This window comes from Pelodiscus sinensis, chromosome 4, assembly GCF_052426305.1.
Source record: "Pelodiscus sinensis isolate ZL-2025 chromosome 4, ASM5242630v1, whole genome shotgun sequence".
Classification (NCBI taxonomy): domain Eukaryota; kingdom Metazoa; phylum Chordata; order Testudines; family Trionychidae; genus Pelodiscus; species Pelodiscus sinensis.
In genome coordinates this window covers 131,366,874-131,383,607 of record NC_143055.1, presented here as the reverse complement: position 1 = coordinate 131,383,607, position 16,734 = coordinate 131,366,874, and the positions used below count along the sequence as shown (strand labels likewise).

The 16,734-nt window shown below is 56.5% G+C and overlaps 1 protein-coding gene across 4 annotated transcripts in view; it reads right to left on the bottom strand.

Annotated features, from left to right (window-relative positions):
* Positions 1 to 15,124, bottom strand: part of RBPMS (RNA binding protein, mRNA processing factor) — a 75,739-nt gene extending 60,615 nt beyond the window's left edge. Inside the window, exon 1 of one of the 4 annotated variants that reach the window (XM_075929337.2) lies at positions 15,056 to 15,124. In XM_075929337.2, the coding sequence (XP_075785452.2) occupies positions 15,056 to 15,109 (54 nt within the window). In that variant the 5' untranslated portion in view covers positions 15,110 to 15,124. Of the gene's footprint in view, positions 1 to 13,069; positions 13,532 to 15,055 lie in introns of those variants that run through there. The other 3 variants (XM_075929336.2, XM_075929335.2, XM_075929334.2) reach the window with 3 other exon arrangements.
* Between the last annotated feature and the right edge of the window lie 1,610 nt (positions 15,125 to 16,734).

Here is a 16,734-nt window from a genome sequence, read left to right as displayed (position 1 = left end):
CGCGGCCAGCCGGACCGAGGTGGCAGCAGAGATGTCACAGAAGTTCACCGGGGCCCATGCGGACACAGCCCCGGGGAACGGCGGCTGGCTCACAGAGAAGCTGGCGGGCTGTAATCTCCTCTCTCATCTCCCTGGCCCGGGGCCAGAAATACAGGGCGAGATGTCAGAATCCCCATAAAAGGAAAGAGAGCCAGTCCCGGCGCCTCTGTCAGCGGGCACGCGGGGTGTGCGTTGGCCAGGCTCGCCTCCGTGCAGCTGTGCACTTTGACCTGACGTTCGATCGCTTGCCGGGACAGCTTCAGCCGCACGGGTCCGCATCCCATCCCCGCGCCGACCGCACGTCCCAAGCGGGGCTTCAACGAGCTGCGTGGACACGAGCACGAGGCACGCAGGGCTCAGCCACTGCAAACTGGTATCTGCTGCCGCAGGAATTCGGACTCCAAAGTGGCCCGGTGCTTGGGGGAAAGGGGGAGGCACCTTGCACGGTGCTAATGGGCAGCAGCCCTCTCCCGCTGCTATTCCTCACAGGGGAAGACCAGCTGCACAAAGGGGTGTGCTGGAGGGCTACTGCCGTGTGTGAGCTACACAGCTGGCTCTAAGCCCTGCCCTGTGTGCACAGTGGCTGCTCTGCTCCATTTGGCACTAATGCAGGGGGCTCGTTTGCAATCTAAGCTCACCCCACTGTGCTTCACTCGCCATAAACGCTGGGCCAGGGCTGGAGGAGAGAGATCTGTCCCGAGCAGCCAGAGATGCGTGCTAGGGCCACACAGCATGCGAGCCAGCAGACCGGACTCTGCATGCCAGGAGCCAAGTGCCACCTCTTCACTAGCACCCTCCAGAACCCCGCTCCTCCTGCCACTACCTGCGGGGTGAAGGTGTCACCCACACCCCGCTGGCTGCGCTACACCGTCCCATCTAGTGGCACTGAGACCATCACAGAGACAAGACTGAGCCACTCGACAGCCTTAGCTAATACAGCTTTGAGCTCAAGCGATAGAGACTCGTGCACTAAGCTCCAGAGGTCCCTGGTTCGGTTCCGCCCACAGACAATCGGGGTCTAACAGCATTACAAAGGGTTACAGCACCTGGGCAAAATGTGGCCAACCCCCCCCCCCCCCCCGCCCCTTCAGCTGAATGGAACAAAGCTACAAGCAGGCACTGGAAATGCCACGTGCACTCCAGGGACACGGCCAGGGTGGGTGGGCCTAGAAGCAGCCACTGTTCGGATGACTGGCACGTCCCAGGAGTCGCAGCGTCAGGGAGTGGATGGGGGTCAGCACCCTTTGGCCGCTCTTAGAAATCGGAGCCCAACAGCCGTTAAAAGGTGCAGTCAAAAAGAAAAGGCAAACTTTGTAACCCCAATTATTTAAAAAGCAGCATATCGTGATATCATGTACAAAACTCGGACCCTCCCCCTCCCTCCTCCCGCTTCCTAATTGGCCCTGAATTCTTTCATGCCTCATCTACTCACAAAATAGACAGGAAGCAGCTGGCCTGACAGATCACAGTTTATCATTAATTTTTTTTTAAAAAAATCAATCAGTAATCCAAGCCAGAACTTGTTCACTCATCCTGCACACTTTGTTTTAGTCATTCCTTCTTCTTTGCAATGATTCAAAGTGACTAAAATGTCTTCTATCACACCAGAGTGTTCTTTCAAAACCACGTTTACCAGTGAGCCCCCTGCAGTAAATTGCCAACCCCAGACATTCAAAAATCATGAGTCTATAAGGTTGCCAGATACCGTCACAAAAAAATCCTGAACAGGCAGGGAAAAATTGGTTGGGGGGGGGAGGGGGGAGGGAAGGTCACTGTGCCTTTAAATTACCGCACTTCTCGCTCCCCCCCCTGCCCTCGCAGACACCGCCGGCCTTCCGTCGGAGGCAAACAGAAAATACCGGACATTTTACGAGTCTGGTATTCTCTGTTGTTTTTTTACTGGACGGAAGACCAAAATACCCAACTGTCTGGGTGAAAACTGGACACCTGGCAACCCTATCAGTCTACCTGCAAAAATTTAAAAGGGACCGGCTAAAACAGGAGTTGGGAACCTAAGGCCAAAGGGCTGGATGCAGGTCCCGGCTTGCCTCGATCTGGCCCCTGAAGCTCAGGGCTCCCCCTCCCCAGGACTGGGGAGCCCGCGCTGGCTCTCCAGTTGGAGCACCCAAAATCTACTAGCCTGGGCCCTGCAGGCTCTGGTGTGGGAGTGGGATGTGGGGAGTGTCTCTCTTTTGCTCGGTCAGGAGCCAGACACCTCAATGAGGGCTTGGGAGGTTTTTTACCCCTCTCACTTTTGTGCGGCCACCAACTGATTTTTCTGTGAGTCAGCAGCCCCCAACCCAAAAAAGGATCCCCACCCCTGTGCTAAAATATCACAAGATGTTTTCTAAGCAAGAATACATTTGGGTTCCTTTTCTTCGTCCTCTGGTGCCTGAATGTTTAGATCACAGGTCACATTTTCAAGCTTTCCTCTGCAACCACAAAGGCTAGAGAAACTTACTTTTTTAAAAACGGAAGCTGAGATTTCCACATAATCCCAGGACTCCAGGAGCCACGACTTCACGGAAGTCACCCAAGAGCGTACAAACAAAATACATCCCATATGGAAAAAACACAGGTCAACGTGACATTATAGTCCCTCTTTCTCCTCTCCAGTCCTTACACCCTTCGGTTTAATGCTCCGGCTAGTTAAAAACGCAATGGATAGATGGTACTAAGAGAACCATGTTCTACCAGCCTTGCTCATGCTGAATGGAACCTCATTTTGTTATGAGCACAGGCAGCAGACTCAGCCCCGTATGTAAGGGAGCGGCATACAAAAAACAATCCCCCAGAAAATTCAACTGTTCTCTAACACTCTAAAATCTGACACTTGGCTCGCTACTGCAGCTGCGGCACTGGAGAAAACAGAATGGGTTTTCCCCGAGAAGCGTTCAGATAGTAAGACTCTATTGTCCTAAAAAAGAACCCCAGGGACCCACGGAAATCATGAAATTCAAATCCTCCACTCCTCAACTTCTTGGAGTTTATCATTCTGGCCCACAGTGACGTGGTAGGTATTAGAGAGAAAAGTGCGGAGAAGTCCTCTGCAATTAGGCCTCAGAAAGCCATGGCATCTCCTTAGTAGTGCCTTGTTTTCTTTGAGAGTTCACAGTCAGGTCAGCCAAGTTTTAAACTATAAAATTATATTGCAGTGTTAATCAAGGAGGGGAAGGGGGGAGGACTGGTTAGGAACGGTATTTAAAAGCTCTCTATCTAGTGTTTCGACTGAAAAGAGCCTCTCTTCTGAGCCCATCAGATCATCCACGTTTGGGGCAGGAGGGGACAGGTATTTTCTACGGCCTCATTTAGTCAAAACGCCACATTCTCCTTCTACAGACGCCCCCACAGCCTGCGCACCTGGACGTGAAGGTTAGTTTCTGGGCTTGTCTGGCTTTGTTTGGGCTTCCATGGTGCAGACGTTTGAGGAGAACTTAACCGAACCTGCAGACACGGCCACCCTTCCCTCAAGAAGTGACAAGAGGAGCAGCCCTAGAGGCGAGACGATGGCCGTTACTGCACCGTAATTTGCTCCGTTCCCTCAACAGGTGCCCGGGCCGCTCAAACTCGGGAGCAAGCCGGAGAAACTCCTCTTGAATCTGCCCCTGCTCCATAGAGCCAGGAGCCAGGAAGTAAGGTACGCAGCCACGTGCAGCAAATCACGTTAACACTACGAAAACGAGCCACAAGGAACAACTACATCCTGCCAGGGCACAGACATTTTCTCACAAATGGCTGCAACTTTATGGGCCTGATTCTCCACTTCCTTCCGCTGGAGCAGAGGGGGAAGCTGGGTGGCACAGATTGGAGGAGCAGGGACCTAGTCCGGCTTTGTACTGCCGCAAGTGAGCGACTGCACTCCAGCCGGGGCGTGGCAGACGGGCCCTGCGCATCTGGCTCAAAGTGCCTTCAGTGTACTGGCTATAAACCCATAGAAATCAGAACTAACTGGCGGTGTTGGGAATTTGTTTCGCGTTTTCTAATAAAGAGACACCTGGCCAAGCTGGTAACAGCATTATGTTACGGTAGCGGAGAAGACCGGAGAACATTACTTCTAATCTAAAAGGGAAACTCTCAGATCTTCTAGACCTCACGCTGATTCAGATTTACAACAGAAAACGTGTTCTTCATTCTCCGGTTGTATCGCACAACACTATCCCCCGCTCAGATTCAAACAGCAATTAGTGTAGGTCCTACAAAAACAACCGTCTGTGAATCTGCGATACCCAGGTGCCAACGCGGTGGGAAGCTGGCACCTAGAAAAAACGAGGGGGAGCCGATACCGAAATGGCATTTCTCCACAATAATTCTTGACCAGATGTGCAGATGTTTTCGCTAAACACCGAAAACATGGAAATTAGAACTTCCAGGGACTTCAGCACCCACATGAAGGGAGTGAAAAAAGTTCCAGAGATAAATCTTTTTCCAAAGCCTGATAAAAATAAATGACAAGTCTGACAGCCCCTGTCCTCAGAGCGGTGTTAACTTAACCTGGGAATGAGCCAGGGAAGAGTGTGACTAATTGTGGCTCCCTCCCCAGACAGCCACTGAGCCCTAGAAACAAAACAGGCGCACAGAAACCAGACAGAGCACAGGTTTGCATTGGCATCAGCTGGAGGGAGGCGGGGGGAAGAAATCCTGCAGTTCGTGCTCCTTTTCAGGAGCCCGCAGAAGGGATCGCTAGGGGGCCTAGTGCAAGGAGACCAGATGGCACTGCAGACCTGGGACCCCGACCTCCTCTCCCGACAACTCACTCCTACCCTGACTACCTACTCGGCATCTCTTCTAAGTCCTGGCTGAGACAAGGTGATTGCAGACCCCACTACAGGCTACATTACGTTACCCAAGTTCAAAGCCATATAACCGGGCGGGGAGGAGGGGTTGGATGGTTCTGTGCCCTCACCGCCACCAGGTCCACTCCACCCCCCAAGTCAGGCCTTAGCTCCGCCTGGAGCACGGCACCCACAGCTCCAGCGGTGATTTCAAGGGCCCGGGTCTCTGGCAGTTGCCGTGGTATAGGAGGTGGCAGCTGGGAGCCCTGGGCCTTTTTGAATTGCCAGGCCCCAGCCCGGTCCGCGGACCTGCATCCAACTAACCCCACAGGGTTGGCACTAGCACAGCTCCAGTTCAGCAGTGAATTCAGTGAAGCTTCAGTACGGGCAAGCGCCCATGAACCGAGGCCGCCATGCTCTCCCTCATGCCCCAGCCCCAGTCGTGGGGGCTCACGATTCAACAGTGACAGTTCCGTCCGTCCCCAAGACAGATGCCCTGCCTGCAAAGTGGGGCAATCGCCAGCATCCGGTTGGGAAATGGCTTGTTGTTTGGAAGCCTGTGGTATTGGAATCAATTATAAAGCCATATAAAGAAAGAAAAACAGTGCAAACGGGAACAAAACATTTTGATTTTTCGTGTTTCCATTGGCCCGAGGCAATTTCTTTTTCACAATTTTCAGTCCATGGGCCGTTTGTTTTCATTCCCCTTTGGAACAAACATCAGTGTCAAAAAGGGGGCCGTTCCCATGGTGCCGAGTTAGGGTCATTAGGTCTCGTAATTACACTGCACTATCCGTTGCCACATGTTTGGTACTACGGGGCCCGACGTTACTCGCATCCAGCATGCTAGTGTCTTTCTATCCCTGTCCCCAGCGGGGTCTCTCTGCCCCGTTTCTCTGTACTGAGCTCTGCCCTGCATGGGATCGGCGGGGAGGCTGGCTGCTCCCAGGTGACCAGAGACAGAAGTAGCAGTTTGCATGCACAGACCTCGGACATGAGATTTCCCATTATTCCCTTCACATGCTGGGGCTGGCTCTCTCCTGTTCTGCAGCTTGTTATGGCCAGGTCTATACTACACCCAAAAAGGCTGCCACTCCAACTCCAACTATGTAAGCAACAGAGCTGGAGTGGACAAACCTTAAGTGGAGCTCTGTCTTCACAGAGGGAGGTTGATGGGAACAAACGTTCCCGTCAACTTCCCTTACTCCTTGCAAATCGAGGAGTACAGGTGCTGACCGGTGGGAGGGGGTGCCCTCAGCGTTCGATTTAGTGCAGTGTTTCTTAAACTTTTTAAGACCAAGGAACACCAAGGATTTTTTTTATGAGGAACACCAAGGATTTTTTTTGTTGAGGAGCAAAAAAAGAGGTCAAAGGAAAGTAACTGAGGAAAAAAGAGTCGGGGGAAAGTTATGGAGGGGAAAAAAGGGCCACCTGCCCCTTTAAGATGGCCATTTTGAATTCAGTTCACCACAGCACACCAGCGTGCCACAGAACACGGTTTAAGAAACACTGATTTAGTGGGTCCTTACTAGACCCACTCAATCAAACACCAAAAGATTAATCTCTGTGGCATGAGAGCAAAGGCAGTGAAAAATACTTCCAGATCAGAACAGAAGCATTTGTCAGCCCTATGCACAGGCCTCTGTGGGACACAAGACATGTGTCAGCCCTGTGCAAACCCTGCTGGGGGTTCTCAGAGCACGTGCTAGGTAGCTAGACAATGAGGAGGCCCAACCACCGCAAATGCAGCCAGAAGGTCCTAGTATCAGCAGTTGCCATCCGATAGATCACTTGGAAAGCCCCTCCCTCCCACCTCGTCTGCATTTTCCGACCCTGGGAGCAATTGGCCATCCGCAAACAGCTCCAGAGACATGGGGGGGGCGAGAGATAAGCTTGTTTGCCAGCTTATCCCAGTAATTCTGCCACCTCAAGCAGTCCCCCAACACACAATTGACAGAAAAAACACCATCAGGCTGCCTGGCTCGGTAGGACATGCTAGCAAGCAAGCTAAGGGAAAAGGCTGAAAGGTGAGTATGAGTCACCCGCCAGGCACTTCCTTAACTATTCCCAACTAAGACTGTAGAATGGCCACACTTCAGCAGAGCTGACTTTAATCTTCTACTTGCGGTTTAACAGGTTGGCTGCCCACTGCCCGAGAACAGTGACCGGCAGGTCAGAAGCCGGGCACCCCGGTTAAAGAATACCACGTGGGCAGTGGACTATTTAACCAGAACGGCCCTGCCGTCACGCGGCCTGGCATTTGCATTTGTCCACCTCAAATCAATTTAGGAGGATGCTTCATTAAAAGCTCCTGCGATTCAAAGGTCTGCGTTCTCCAGTGGGACCGACAGCCTTGCCAGGCCGCTGGGAAGGAGGGGGGGAGCCGGGATCTGCACTGTGCCCCCAGACAGGGTAGAACCTCCAGCAGAAGGGGCAGGACTGTGGCTAGGCAGCCCCACCCTCCGGCAGTCCTCAAGGGTGCGAATGCGTGCGACAGGCGGGAACCGAGCAAGCCCAAAGGAAGACACAAGATTTGAGCCCTAAAGGGCTGGCAGGCCCCTAATGTCTGGCAGGCTTCTCTCCTGTCGGCAGACCCGGGGCCTGAAATTGACTTGTAAAAGGCGTGGGATTTCACAGCCCGGCGTGGCATGCCCGCCGCTCTCCAGCCGGGACTTTTCGTCCCCGGGAAACGGCCCTCACATAAATACGCTGGTTTAGATTACCAGGCTCTGTGTAAGCATGTCGCAAACCCACAAACGCACGGACATAAACAAACCCGCCTTCGCTGGGGCCCGACTGGGATTTGCTGCTCAGTGTTGCTATGGGTTTGGGTGCTGGCCTCGGGTCTCACCCCGGCCAGCCAGGGCCTGATGCCTTTAGAACAGGGGTGGGGAACATACAGCCCAGGGCCCGCATCCAACTCCCAGCTTGCCTGGATCTGGCCCCCAGAGGCTAGGGGCTTCCCCCCCCCCCAGCATTGGGGAATTGGCACAGACCCCACACTCCCAGACCCCACACCCTAAGCCCCCTTCCCAGCAGCCCCCTCTCACACACTGAACTCATTTTTGGCTTCACCCCAGAGCATTGGGGGGCCCCCACAAAATCTACTAGCCCAGGACCCCCTGGGCTCTGGTGCGCGAGGGAAATGTGGGGTTTTGGGAAGGGGGGGCGTCTCACTTGTGTGTAGCTCCCAACTGATTCTTCTGAGGGTCAGCGGCCCCCGACCCAAACAAGGTTCCCGAGCCCTGCCCCACAGCCTCTGGCCGACGGACAGGAGTGGGGCACTCACCCCAGGGTCCTCTCTCAGCGATCCCCACATCTACCCGGTACAGCCTGTGCCGTAGTGGGGGGGCTGTCTGCTCTGTAACCTGGAGCTCCCCTGCGCTGTGATGTGTGATTGCCGCTGACTCACCCACATGTGGATTAGCCCCGACACTCAGGATCAGCCTGACCAGATAACAAGGCTCTTCCCAGGGGAGAGACAAAGAAAGGAGGCGGAGACGAACACCTGGTTTGGGGGCAGGGTCTGGGAGCCAGGCAGTCTTGGGCTGGAGCCATGAAGGAAACAGACTAAGGAGGGGGCTGGAATCTAGGGGCCCTGGGACCCCATCTCAAGGGGGCTGAGATATCCTGGCCCAGACTCCTGTAGACACATCACGTCTGTGCCGTGCTGTATCCCGGAGAAGCAATAAACCCTCTCGTTTCTACCGGCTGGTGGAGTCTGTCCTTGCTGCCACGGGGCTGCAGGATCGGGGGAAACCCCGACTTGCTGTCACACAACATATGCCAGGAGAGGCTCCGTCAGCCCCTACCTGCTCCGCCATCCCAAGGAAGCTGATGGAGGATTGTACAGCATTCTACAAATACCGTTTCAAGGGCCTGGTCACGGGCCCTTTGTACAACGTCAGAACTCTCGAAGCCAACTCCTGGACAGGATGCCATTTAGGTTGCTAGCCAGCCAAAGGTTGGGGGCTGCTCCGTCTACGGAGTGTTTTGCTTGATGGCTTTCCTGGAAACAGGGTTAAGCCCTCTGTGAGTTAAAAACACCCCAAACCAATCTATAGCCCATTTAAATGCAATGAAAGCCAGGCATATCTGCAACTCCCTGAGAAGACAGATGTGATGCAAAAAAGAGAGAAAAGCGTTTGGTCACAGCCTTGCAAAGGTCCCTTGCCCACTCACCTGGGAAGTCCTGACTTTGTGGACAAAAGTAAAGCATGATTTGTTATTGATATCATCCATGCAAAAGAGTGAGCAAATACAAGCCAGATTTACAGCCTGCTTCAGAAATGCTGCATTTGTCCATGTAATGCGTGTTTGTATTCTATGCTACATTCCAACTGAACACAGAAAGTTTGGGGCTGGAATGACCACCCCAAAGGCTGACAAGTTTGATAATTACTCTGCATTTGAATCTAAATTATAATCATCAGGTGCCCATTGAGAAACAAACAGCTTAAGAATGCTGCCATTATCACGTTCGTTATCTCGGTGTTCCACTGACCGGAGACCTTGATGCAAATGCAGGGGAGCAGTGGATGCAGATTTGCTAATGCCTAGCAGAGAAAGGGATAACATGACCCAGTGGCTAGAAGTTGAACCTAGAGAAATTCAGGCTGAAAATGACACACCCATTTTTCGCAGTCAGAGTTTTAACCTTTGGAACCACTTACCAAGGGTCAGACAATTTTCAAATCAAGATGGTGAAGAGGGTTTCCCTAAAAGATCTGCTGTAGGAATTATTTGGGGACAGTTCTCTGCCCTGGGCTATGCACGAAGTCAGGCTAAAGGTCTCTGGTGACCTTTGAATCTATGACTCTGTCCAATACGACAAGACACATCCTTCCTCTGCTGACGGACCTGGAGGAACTCACGCCTGGCTGCCGTTACACTCCGGATACCTAGATCAGCCTGGCTTCCCATCCCAGCTTAAAAACCCACAAGCTTATTGGACATCTAGAAAATATTCCCTGTCCAGTGAGCTATGAAGGGTCTGGATTTCACCTCAGTCTAGGACCGGTTCGGGAACCTTCGCAGGGTACGTTTAATATTTAAGTATTTTGCTGAGATGGTTTCAGATCCCGACACACACACAGCATGGGGGGGGGCACATACACACATGTAGGCCATTAACTCAGTAAGCCACTCCCAAAACAAACCTCGGTATTTATCCTTTAAGTGGGTGAGTCTGACCCAGGGATGGGAGCCCTCTCCCTAGCCGGGTGATTGCTTTGCAGAAAGCCACAGCTCTTCCAGCTGGCAAATCTTCTCTATGATCTACCCTCCCCCCCAGCAAAACTGGGGGAAGAACCCAGAACTGCCTGCTCCCCCCTCCACTCCAAACCCCGCTGCTACCCAAAAGACAGGCCCTGAGATTTAAACCACTCCCATTTATACTCCTATCAGGGTGACCAAATGGCAAGTGTGAAAAATTGGGGTGGGGATGGGGTAATAGGCTTCCATATAAGACAAAGCCCCAAATTGCGGGACAGACCCTATCAAATAGGACATCTGGTCACCCTCACTCCTGTGTGCTAGAAAATAGCACTGGCCACATGGGCGGACACGCGGAGTAGGGTATGTTCAGGAAAACGGAGCTGCTGCCTGAGAGTGACTTCATTATATGAAACTCCTGCAAACTCCTTTGCAGCCCTCTCCTGGACCTGGGCAGGAACATATGCAAACAGCCTACTGACCAAAAGGTGGGTGAGAAAAGAGACGGGAGCGATGGGCCTGGCCAGAAGGAATCCCACCCTCTCCAGAGCTCTTCCTTCATGCACCGCACCCTCCCCAAGGTAAAAAAAAAGCCCAGAAGTGTGTTCTGTTGACTGGGAGCAGCTCACAGCTCCCACTGGGCGTCTGGGGCAGGCAAGCGGCTCTGGACAACAGGAGAAGCAAGGCAAAAATGAGCATTTCTCACTTTGGACAAGAAGGCCCAGAGCCTGCCCTGGATAAGAGGACACAGCCCAGCGGAACGGGATGGCTCCTGGGGGAAGGGTTCTCTTTTTGCAGCAAGCTTTCTGTCCAGTTTTTAAAGAGCAGGAGGAAAGCAGAACAATGGAACCGCGCTGGCAGACAGGGTGGGTTGCGGGGCTTAAAAAAAGTGAGGTGGGGCTGGTGAGCCTGACCTGGCTGGCCCTAGAAACACACTGAGAGGAATTAAGCAGAGTTACCAACCCTCCTGAAATGCGGCCAGGCAGTAGGTGCGGGGTGTGCTTTGAGAGAGGCCTCGCCTCCCGGGCGTGCCTGCCTCTGCACTCCACTGCATGGAGACCCTATGTAACCGCACTGCCCTGGCAACGCACAACAGCATGGGCCTCTCCCCTGCTCACCCCGCCATGCAGTGCTTCCTGGAACGGGCGTATGGCACTCCCCTGCACTGCTGCTGTCTGGGTGCTGTCCTGGGATCCCCCAGCCGGGCAGGGCAGTGCCAGCCAGGCACACAGCCCCAGAGCGCCCAGGGCAGGGCAGTGCCAGCCAGGCACACAGCCCCAGAGCGCCCGGGGCAGGGCAGGCAGTGCCAGCCAGGCACACAGCCCCAGAGTGCCCGGGCCAGGGCAGTGCCAGCCAGGCACACAGCCCCAGAGCGCCCGGGGCAGGGCAGTGCCAGCCAGGCACACAGCCCCAGAGCGCCCGGGGCAGGGCAGTGCCAGCCAGGCACACAGCCCCAGAGCGCCCGGGGCAGGGCAGTGCCAGCCAGGCACACAGCCCCAGAGCGCCCGGGGCAGGGCGGGCAGTGCCAGCCAGGCACACAGCCCCAGAGCGCCCGGGGCAGGGCAGTGCCAGCCAGGCACACAGCCCCAGAGCGCCCGGGGCAGGGCGGGCAGTGCCAGCCAGGCACACAGCCCCAGAGCGCCCGGGGCAGGGCAGTGCCAGCCAGGCACACAGCCCCAGAGCGCCCGGGCCAGGGCAGTGCCAGCCAGGCACACAGCCCCAGAGCGCCCGGGGCAGGGCAGTGCCAGCCAGGCACACAGCCCCAGAGCGCCCGGGGCAGGGCAGTGCCAGCCAGGCACACAGCCCCAGAGCGCCCGGGGCAGGGCAGTGCCAGCCAGGCACACAGCCCCAGAGCGCCCGGGGCAGGGCAGGGCAGTGCCAGCCAGGCACACAGCCCCAGAGCGCCCGGGGCAGGGCAGTGCCAGCCAGGCACACAGCCCCAGAGCGCCCGGGGCAGGGCAGTGCCAGCCAGGCACACAGCCCCAGAGCGCCCGGGGCAGGGCAGTGCCAGCCAGGCACACAGCCCCAGAGCGCCCGGGACAGGGCAGTGCCAGCCAGGCACACAGCCCCAGAGCGCCCGGGGCAGGGCAGTGCCAGCCAGGCACACAGCCCCAGAGCGCCCGGGGCAGGGCAGTGCCAGCCAGGCACACAGCCCCAGAGCGCCCGGGCCAGGGCAGTGCCAGCCAGGCACACAGCCCCAGAGCGCCCGGGCCAGGGCAGTGCCAGCCAGGCACACAGCCCCAGAGCGCCCAGGGCAGGGCAGGGCAGTGCCAGCCAGGCACACAGCCCCAGAGCGCCCGGGGCAGGGCAGTGCCAGCCAGGCACACAGCCCCAGAGCGCCCAGGGCAGGGCAGGGCAGTGCCAGCCAGGCACACAGCCCCAGCAGCGCGCAGGGGGACTCAGCCCGCACACGCTGCCTGGGGGCTCTAGCTGGAGCCGAGCGGCGCGGGGCCACGGGAGCTGAGCGCTCCAGGGCACCGCGAGTCCCGCCGGCCGAGCCGCCCTGCGCGGCGGGGGGCAGCGGGAAGGCGCGGCCCCGGAGGTGGCGCTCCGCGGCCCGGGCTCCGTCCCCGCAGCGGGCGAAGGCGGGGCCCGGCCGGAGCGGAGCAAACACCTGAGTGAGCCCGGCGGGGCGGCCGGAGCGCCCGGGACAGACCGCGACCCCGGGCACCTCCGGAGCCTCCTAGCTACTCCCCAGCCCCGCTCCCCTCCGGGATCCGGCCCCTACACCGCTCCCCCCGCCCGGCCCCCCTACACCGCTCCCCCTGCGCCCCAGCCCCGCTCCCCTCCCGGCCCCCCTACACCGCTCCCCCTGCGCCCCAGCCCCGCTCCCCTCCCGGCCCCCCTACACCGCTCCCCCTGCGCCCCAGCCCCGCTCCCCTCGACGCCCCGCCCGGCCCCCTCCCCGCTCCCCTCTGGCCTCCCCACACACCCCGTCCCGCTCCCCGGCCCCCGCACCTCCTGCCCCGCTCCCCCCAGTAGCCACACTGCCCGCCCGCCCCCCCAGACCCTGTGCCCCGCTCCCCCGGGGCCCCGTCCCGCACCTCGTCCTCGGGCAGGCTGGGCTCGGCCGGGCCGCTGTCCTTGTCGGCGGGGAGGCTGTTCATGCTGCCGTCCCGGGGCGCGCGGAGCCGGCTGCGGAGAGGCTGGTCCCTGCCGCTGGCAGCAGCATCCAGGCGGGGCGGGCGGCGCTGCTCTGAGCCCCCGGCGGCCCAGCCCGGCCCGGCCCGGCAGGGAGCAGCGGCGCGGGGGCGGGGGCAGCCAGCGCGGCCGCCGCTGGGGCAGGAGAGTCCGGGGGCCGTGCGCCTTGCGCGCTCCGAGGCCAGCGCCTCCCGGCCCCCTGCGGTGGGGACGGGGCGGGGCCGGGTGTGGGGCCCTGCGCGCCCGGGGCCCGCTCCCTCGTGGGCTGCCAGTCACAATGGCGCAGCCCCGAGGGCAGCCTCACCGCCGGGGGGTGGAGGGTTCTGCTGTTGTGGTCACTCATTCAGCCCCTAACCCTGCTCCCTTGGGCACCAGCCGCCAATGGGCCTCGCCCCCTGGGGCCCTGGCACCTCCCCCCCATGTACTGTTCTAAGGCACCAGGCACCCGCCGCCAGTGTTGCACATCGAGGTGCCCCACTCGCTAGAGCAGAGGTGGGGAACCTCAGGCCCGTGGGCCGGATGCAGCCCCTGAGGCTCAGGGCTCCCCCATCAGGGAGTCCCTGCCGCCCCACCATGGGGCTTGAGCGCACAAAATCTACCAGGCCAGGGCCCCCTAGACTCTGCCCAAGGAGAACGTGGGGACTGTCTGTCTCCTTCTGAGTGAGCCCCCCCCATCAGTGAGGGTTGCTCAGGTGTGTGGGGGCTCAGGTGTGAGGGCCTCCCCAGCTGCCATTGGTCAGGAAACAGCCAATGAGAGTGCAGATCTGGTGCTGGGGTTGGGACAGTGCATGGAGTCCCATGGCCACCCGGCCTAGGAGTTAAACCTTCTGCTGGCCGCTTCCGAGGGCCCAGTACAGTTTCTGGTGCCAGGACAGACAGGGGGCCTACCTCAGCACCCTCACTGGCCACCCTACAGCACGGCACCCCAGTGCCTGGCATCCCACGACCCAGCGCTGGGCTGTAACGTGTACTTTGAAAATCACAGGATCACATTATAAGGAGCAACTTTACATTGAACCAACTTTGCACTTGTTCTGAGTTTCTCCTCTTGCATCCTGAGCAGGAGAGCACTGGTGCAGTCCTGGGCTATGCTGGATCTGCACTGAGCCCCACTGAAGGCTGGGCACTCCCCTGACAACAGGCTATGCCTCCACAGATCCCATTGCAAGATCTAGCCGTAGCCCCCCACATTCACATATTACTTCCCCCTTACCAATGTTCCCTCTTTTTCCATACCTGTGCAGAATAAATGTTATGTGCACCACATCACGAGCAGCTGTGCACCCATCAGTAGAAACACTTGCTGTGAGATCTCTGCTAATGAGCTGGGCGGCACCTGAATGTCTCCTGGATTGCTTTCAGGGAACACTGATTCACAACCCCCCTTGGTCTCAGCTCAGCCCATTGAGTGCAGTCCAGAGGTGACAGTAAGCAGGTGTGCCCGGGTGTGCAGCTCCAGCAAGGAGCTCTGGAAAGAGCTGGCAGGGACCAGGTTGCAATAGGACAGTCCCTGTAAGACACTGTCAGTTGGTTTCAACGCTGGCACAGTCTGAGCTCGGACCAGAGTGGCTGTGCCGGAAGCAGGGCAGAGGAGAGACTGGACAGTCCCCCCGCACTCCAGTGCCCTGACACCGGGGGCAATGGAGAGAGTCCCTCAATTGTCAAGGCCGAAAGAGGCACCTCATTGAAACTCAGCCGGCCCCTGCAGAGGAAAGAGATGTCACACAGCACAGTCCCAGCACTGGGGTGGGGACAGACAAGGGTGACAAATGGGCCCGTGGGCTCCCCCCCAGCATACAACATATGCCTCTTTCCCTAGAGGGGTACCTATCCACCCTCCCAGACCCCTCCCCAGCACCCAGCTTCCTTGGTACACTGGTGGCACTTACAGAACTTGGCCAGCACGGCGGATACACAGGGCAGCACAGGCTGTCTGTCTCCATGCTCCAGGGGATGCTTGAAGGAGGGTCCAAAATGAAGCATCTTCCCCGACCTGTGGGTGTTGCTTTGTTCCCTTAGAGGTGACTGTTGGGGGTGACCTGCCCTGGGCCCCAAAAACACACTACTCTGCTTTCTCTTGAATACTGCATACAGATGTGGTCACCACATCACAAAAAGGATATCTTGGCACTGGAAAAGTTCAGAAAAGGGCAAAAAAAATGATGAGGGGTTTGGAACAGATCCCATATGAAAAGAGATTAAAAAGACTGGGACTTTTCATTTTAGGAAAGAGGAGATTAAGGTGGGGAGGATGATAGAGGTATAGAAAATCATGACAGGTATGGAGAAAGTAAATAAGGAAAAGTTTTTTACTTGTTCCCATAACATAAGAACTAGGGGTCACCAAATGAAATTAATGGGAAGCAGTTTTAAAACAAACAAAAGGAAGTTTTTCTTCATGAAGTGCATAGTCAACCTGTGGAACTCCTTGCCAGAGGATGTTGTGAAGACCAGGAATTTAAGGGTATGTCTAGACTACATGTCTCCATTGACAGAGCCATGTAGATAAGTTTACTAGACATAGGAAAATGAAGCGGCGATTTAAATAATATCTGCTGCATTTACATCAAAATGGCCACCATGCTGTGCCGATCAACTGTTTGGCGGCACAGCGGGGCAGTCTGGACGTGCCGCGGTCGATGAGGGAAGCCTTTGTCAACCGCTCCGGTAAACCTCATTTCATGAGGCATACCGGGGTGGTCAACAAAGGCTTCCCACATCGACCGCAGTGCATCCAGACTGCCCCGCTGTGCCATCAAAAAGCTGATTGGCACAGCGTGGCGGCCATTTTGATGTAAATGAAGCAGTGATTATTTAAATCGCCGCTTCATTTTCCTATGTCTAGTAAACTCATCTACATGGCTCCGTCGACGGAGCAATGTAGTCTAGACATATCCTAAGGGTGCATCTCCGCTGCACCCTTACCTTGAAATAAGCTACGCAATTTGCGCTAATTGCGTAGCTTATTTCGAGGTAATTTCAAAATAGCTTATTTTGAACTTTGGAAATAAGGTACTATTCCAAAACATCCCTTAACCCTTGTGGAACGAGGTTTACAGGGATATCAGAATAGCGAGCCCATTATATTTCAAAATAATTGGCGCGCTCAAAAGACACAGATTAGCTATTTCGGGATACTACCGAAATAGCTTTGCTGTGTAGATGTAGCCTAACAGGGTTCAAAAAAGAGCTAGATTAAATTCATGGAGGTTAGGTCCACCAATGGCTATTAGCCAGGATGGGCAGGGATGGTGTCTGTTTGTCAGAGGCTGGAAATGGCTGACAGGAAAGGGGTCACTTGAGGATTCCCTGGTGTGTTCCCTCGCTCTGGGGCATCTGGTATTGGCCACGGTTGGAAAACAGGCACTGGGTTGGATGGACCTTTGATCTGACTCAGCATGGCCGTTCTTATGCTCTTCTCTCTCACATTGTGTGTGCACGCTTCTGGGGCTACCTCTCTTATTGCACCTCTGCACAAATGGACGAAAGACAATTCGCATCCCATCCAAAATATTTCTCCAGGCCTAATGCAATTTCAGGCCCAAGTACATAGCAGTATGCTGATTGG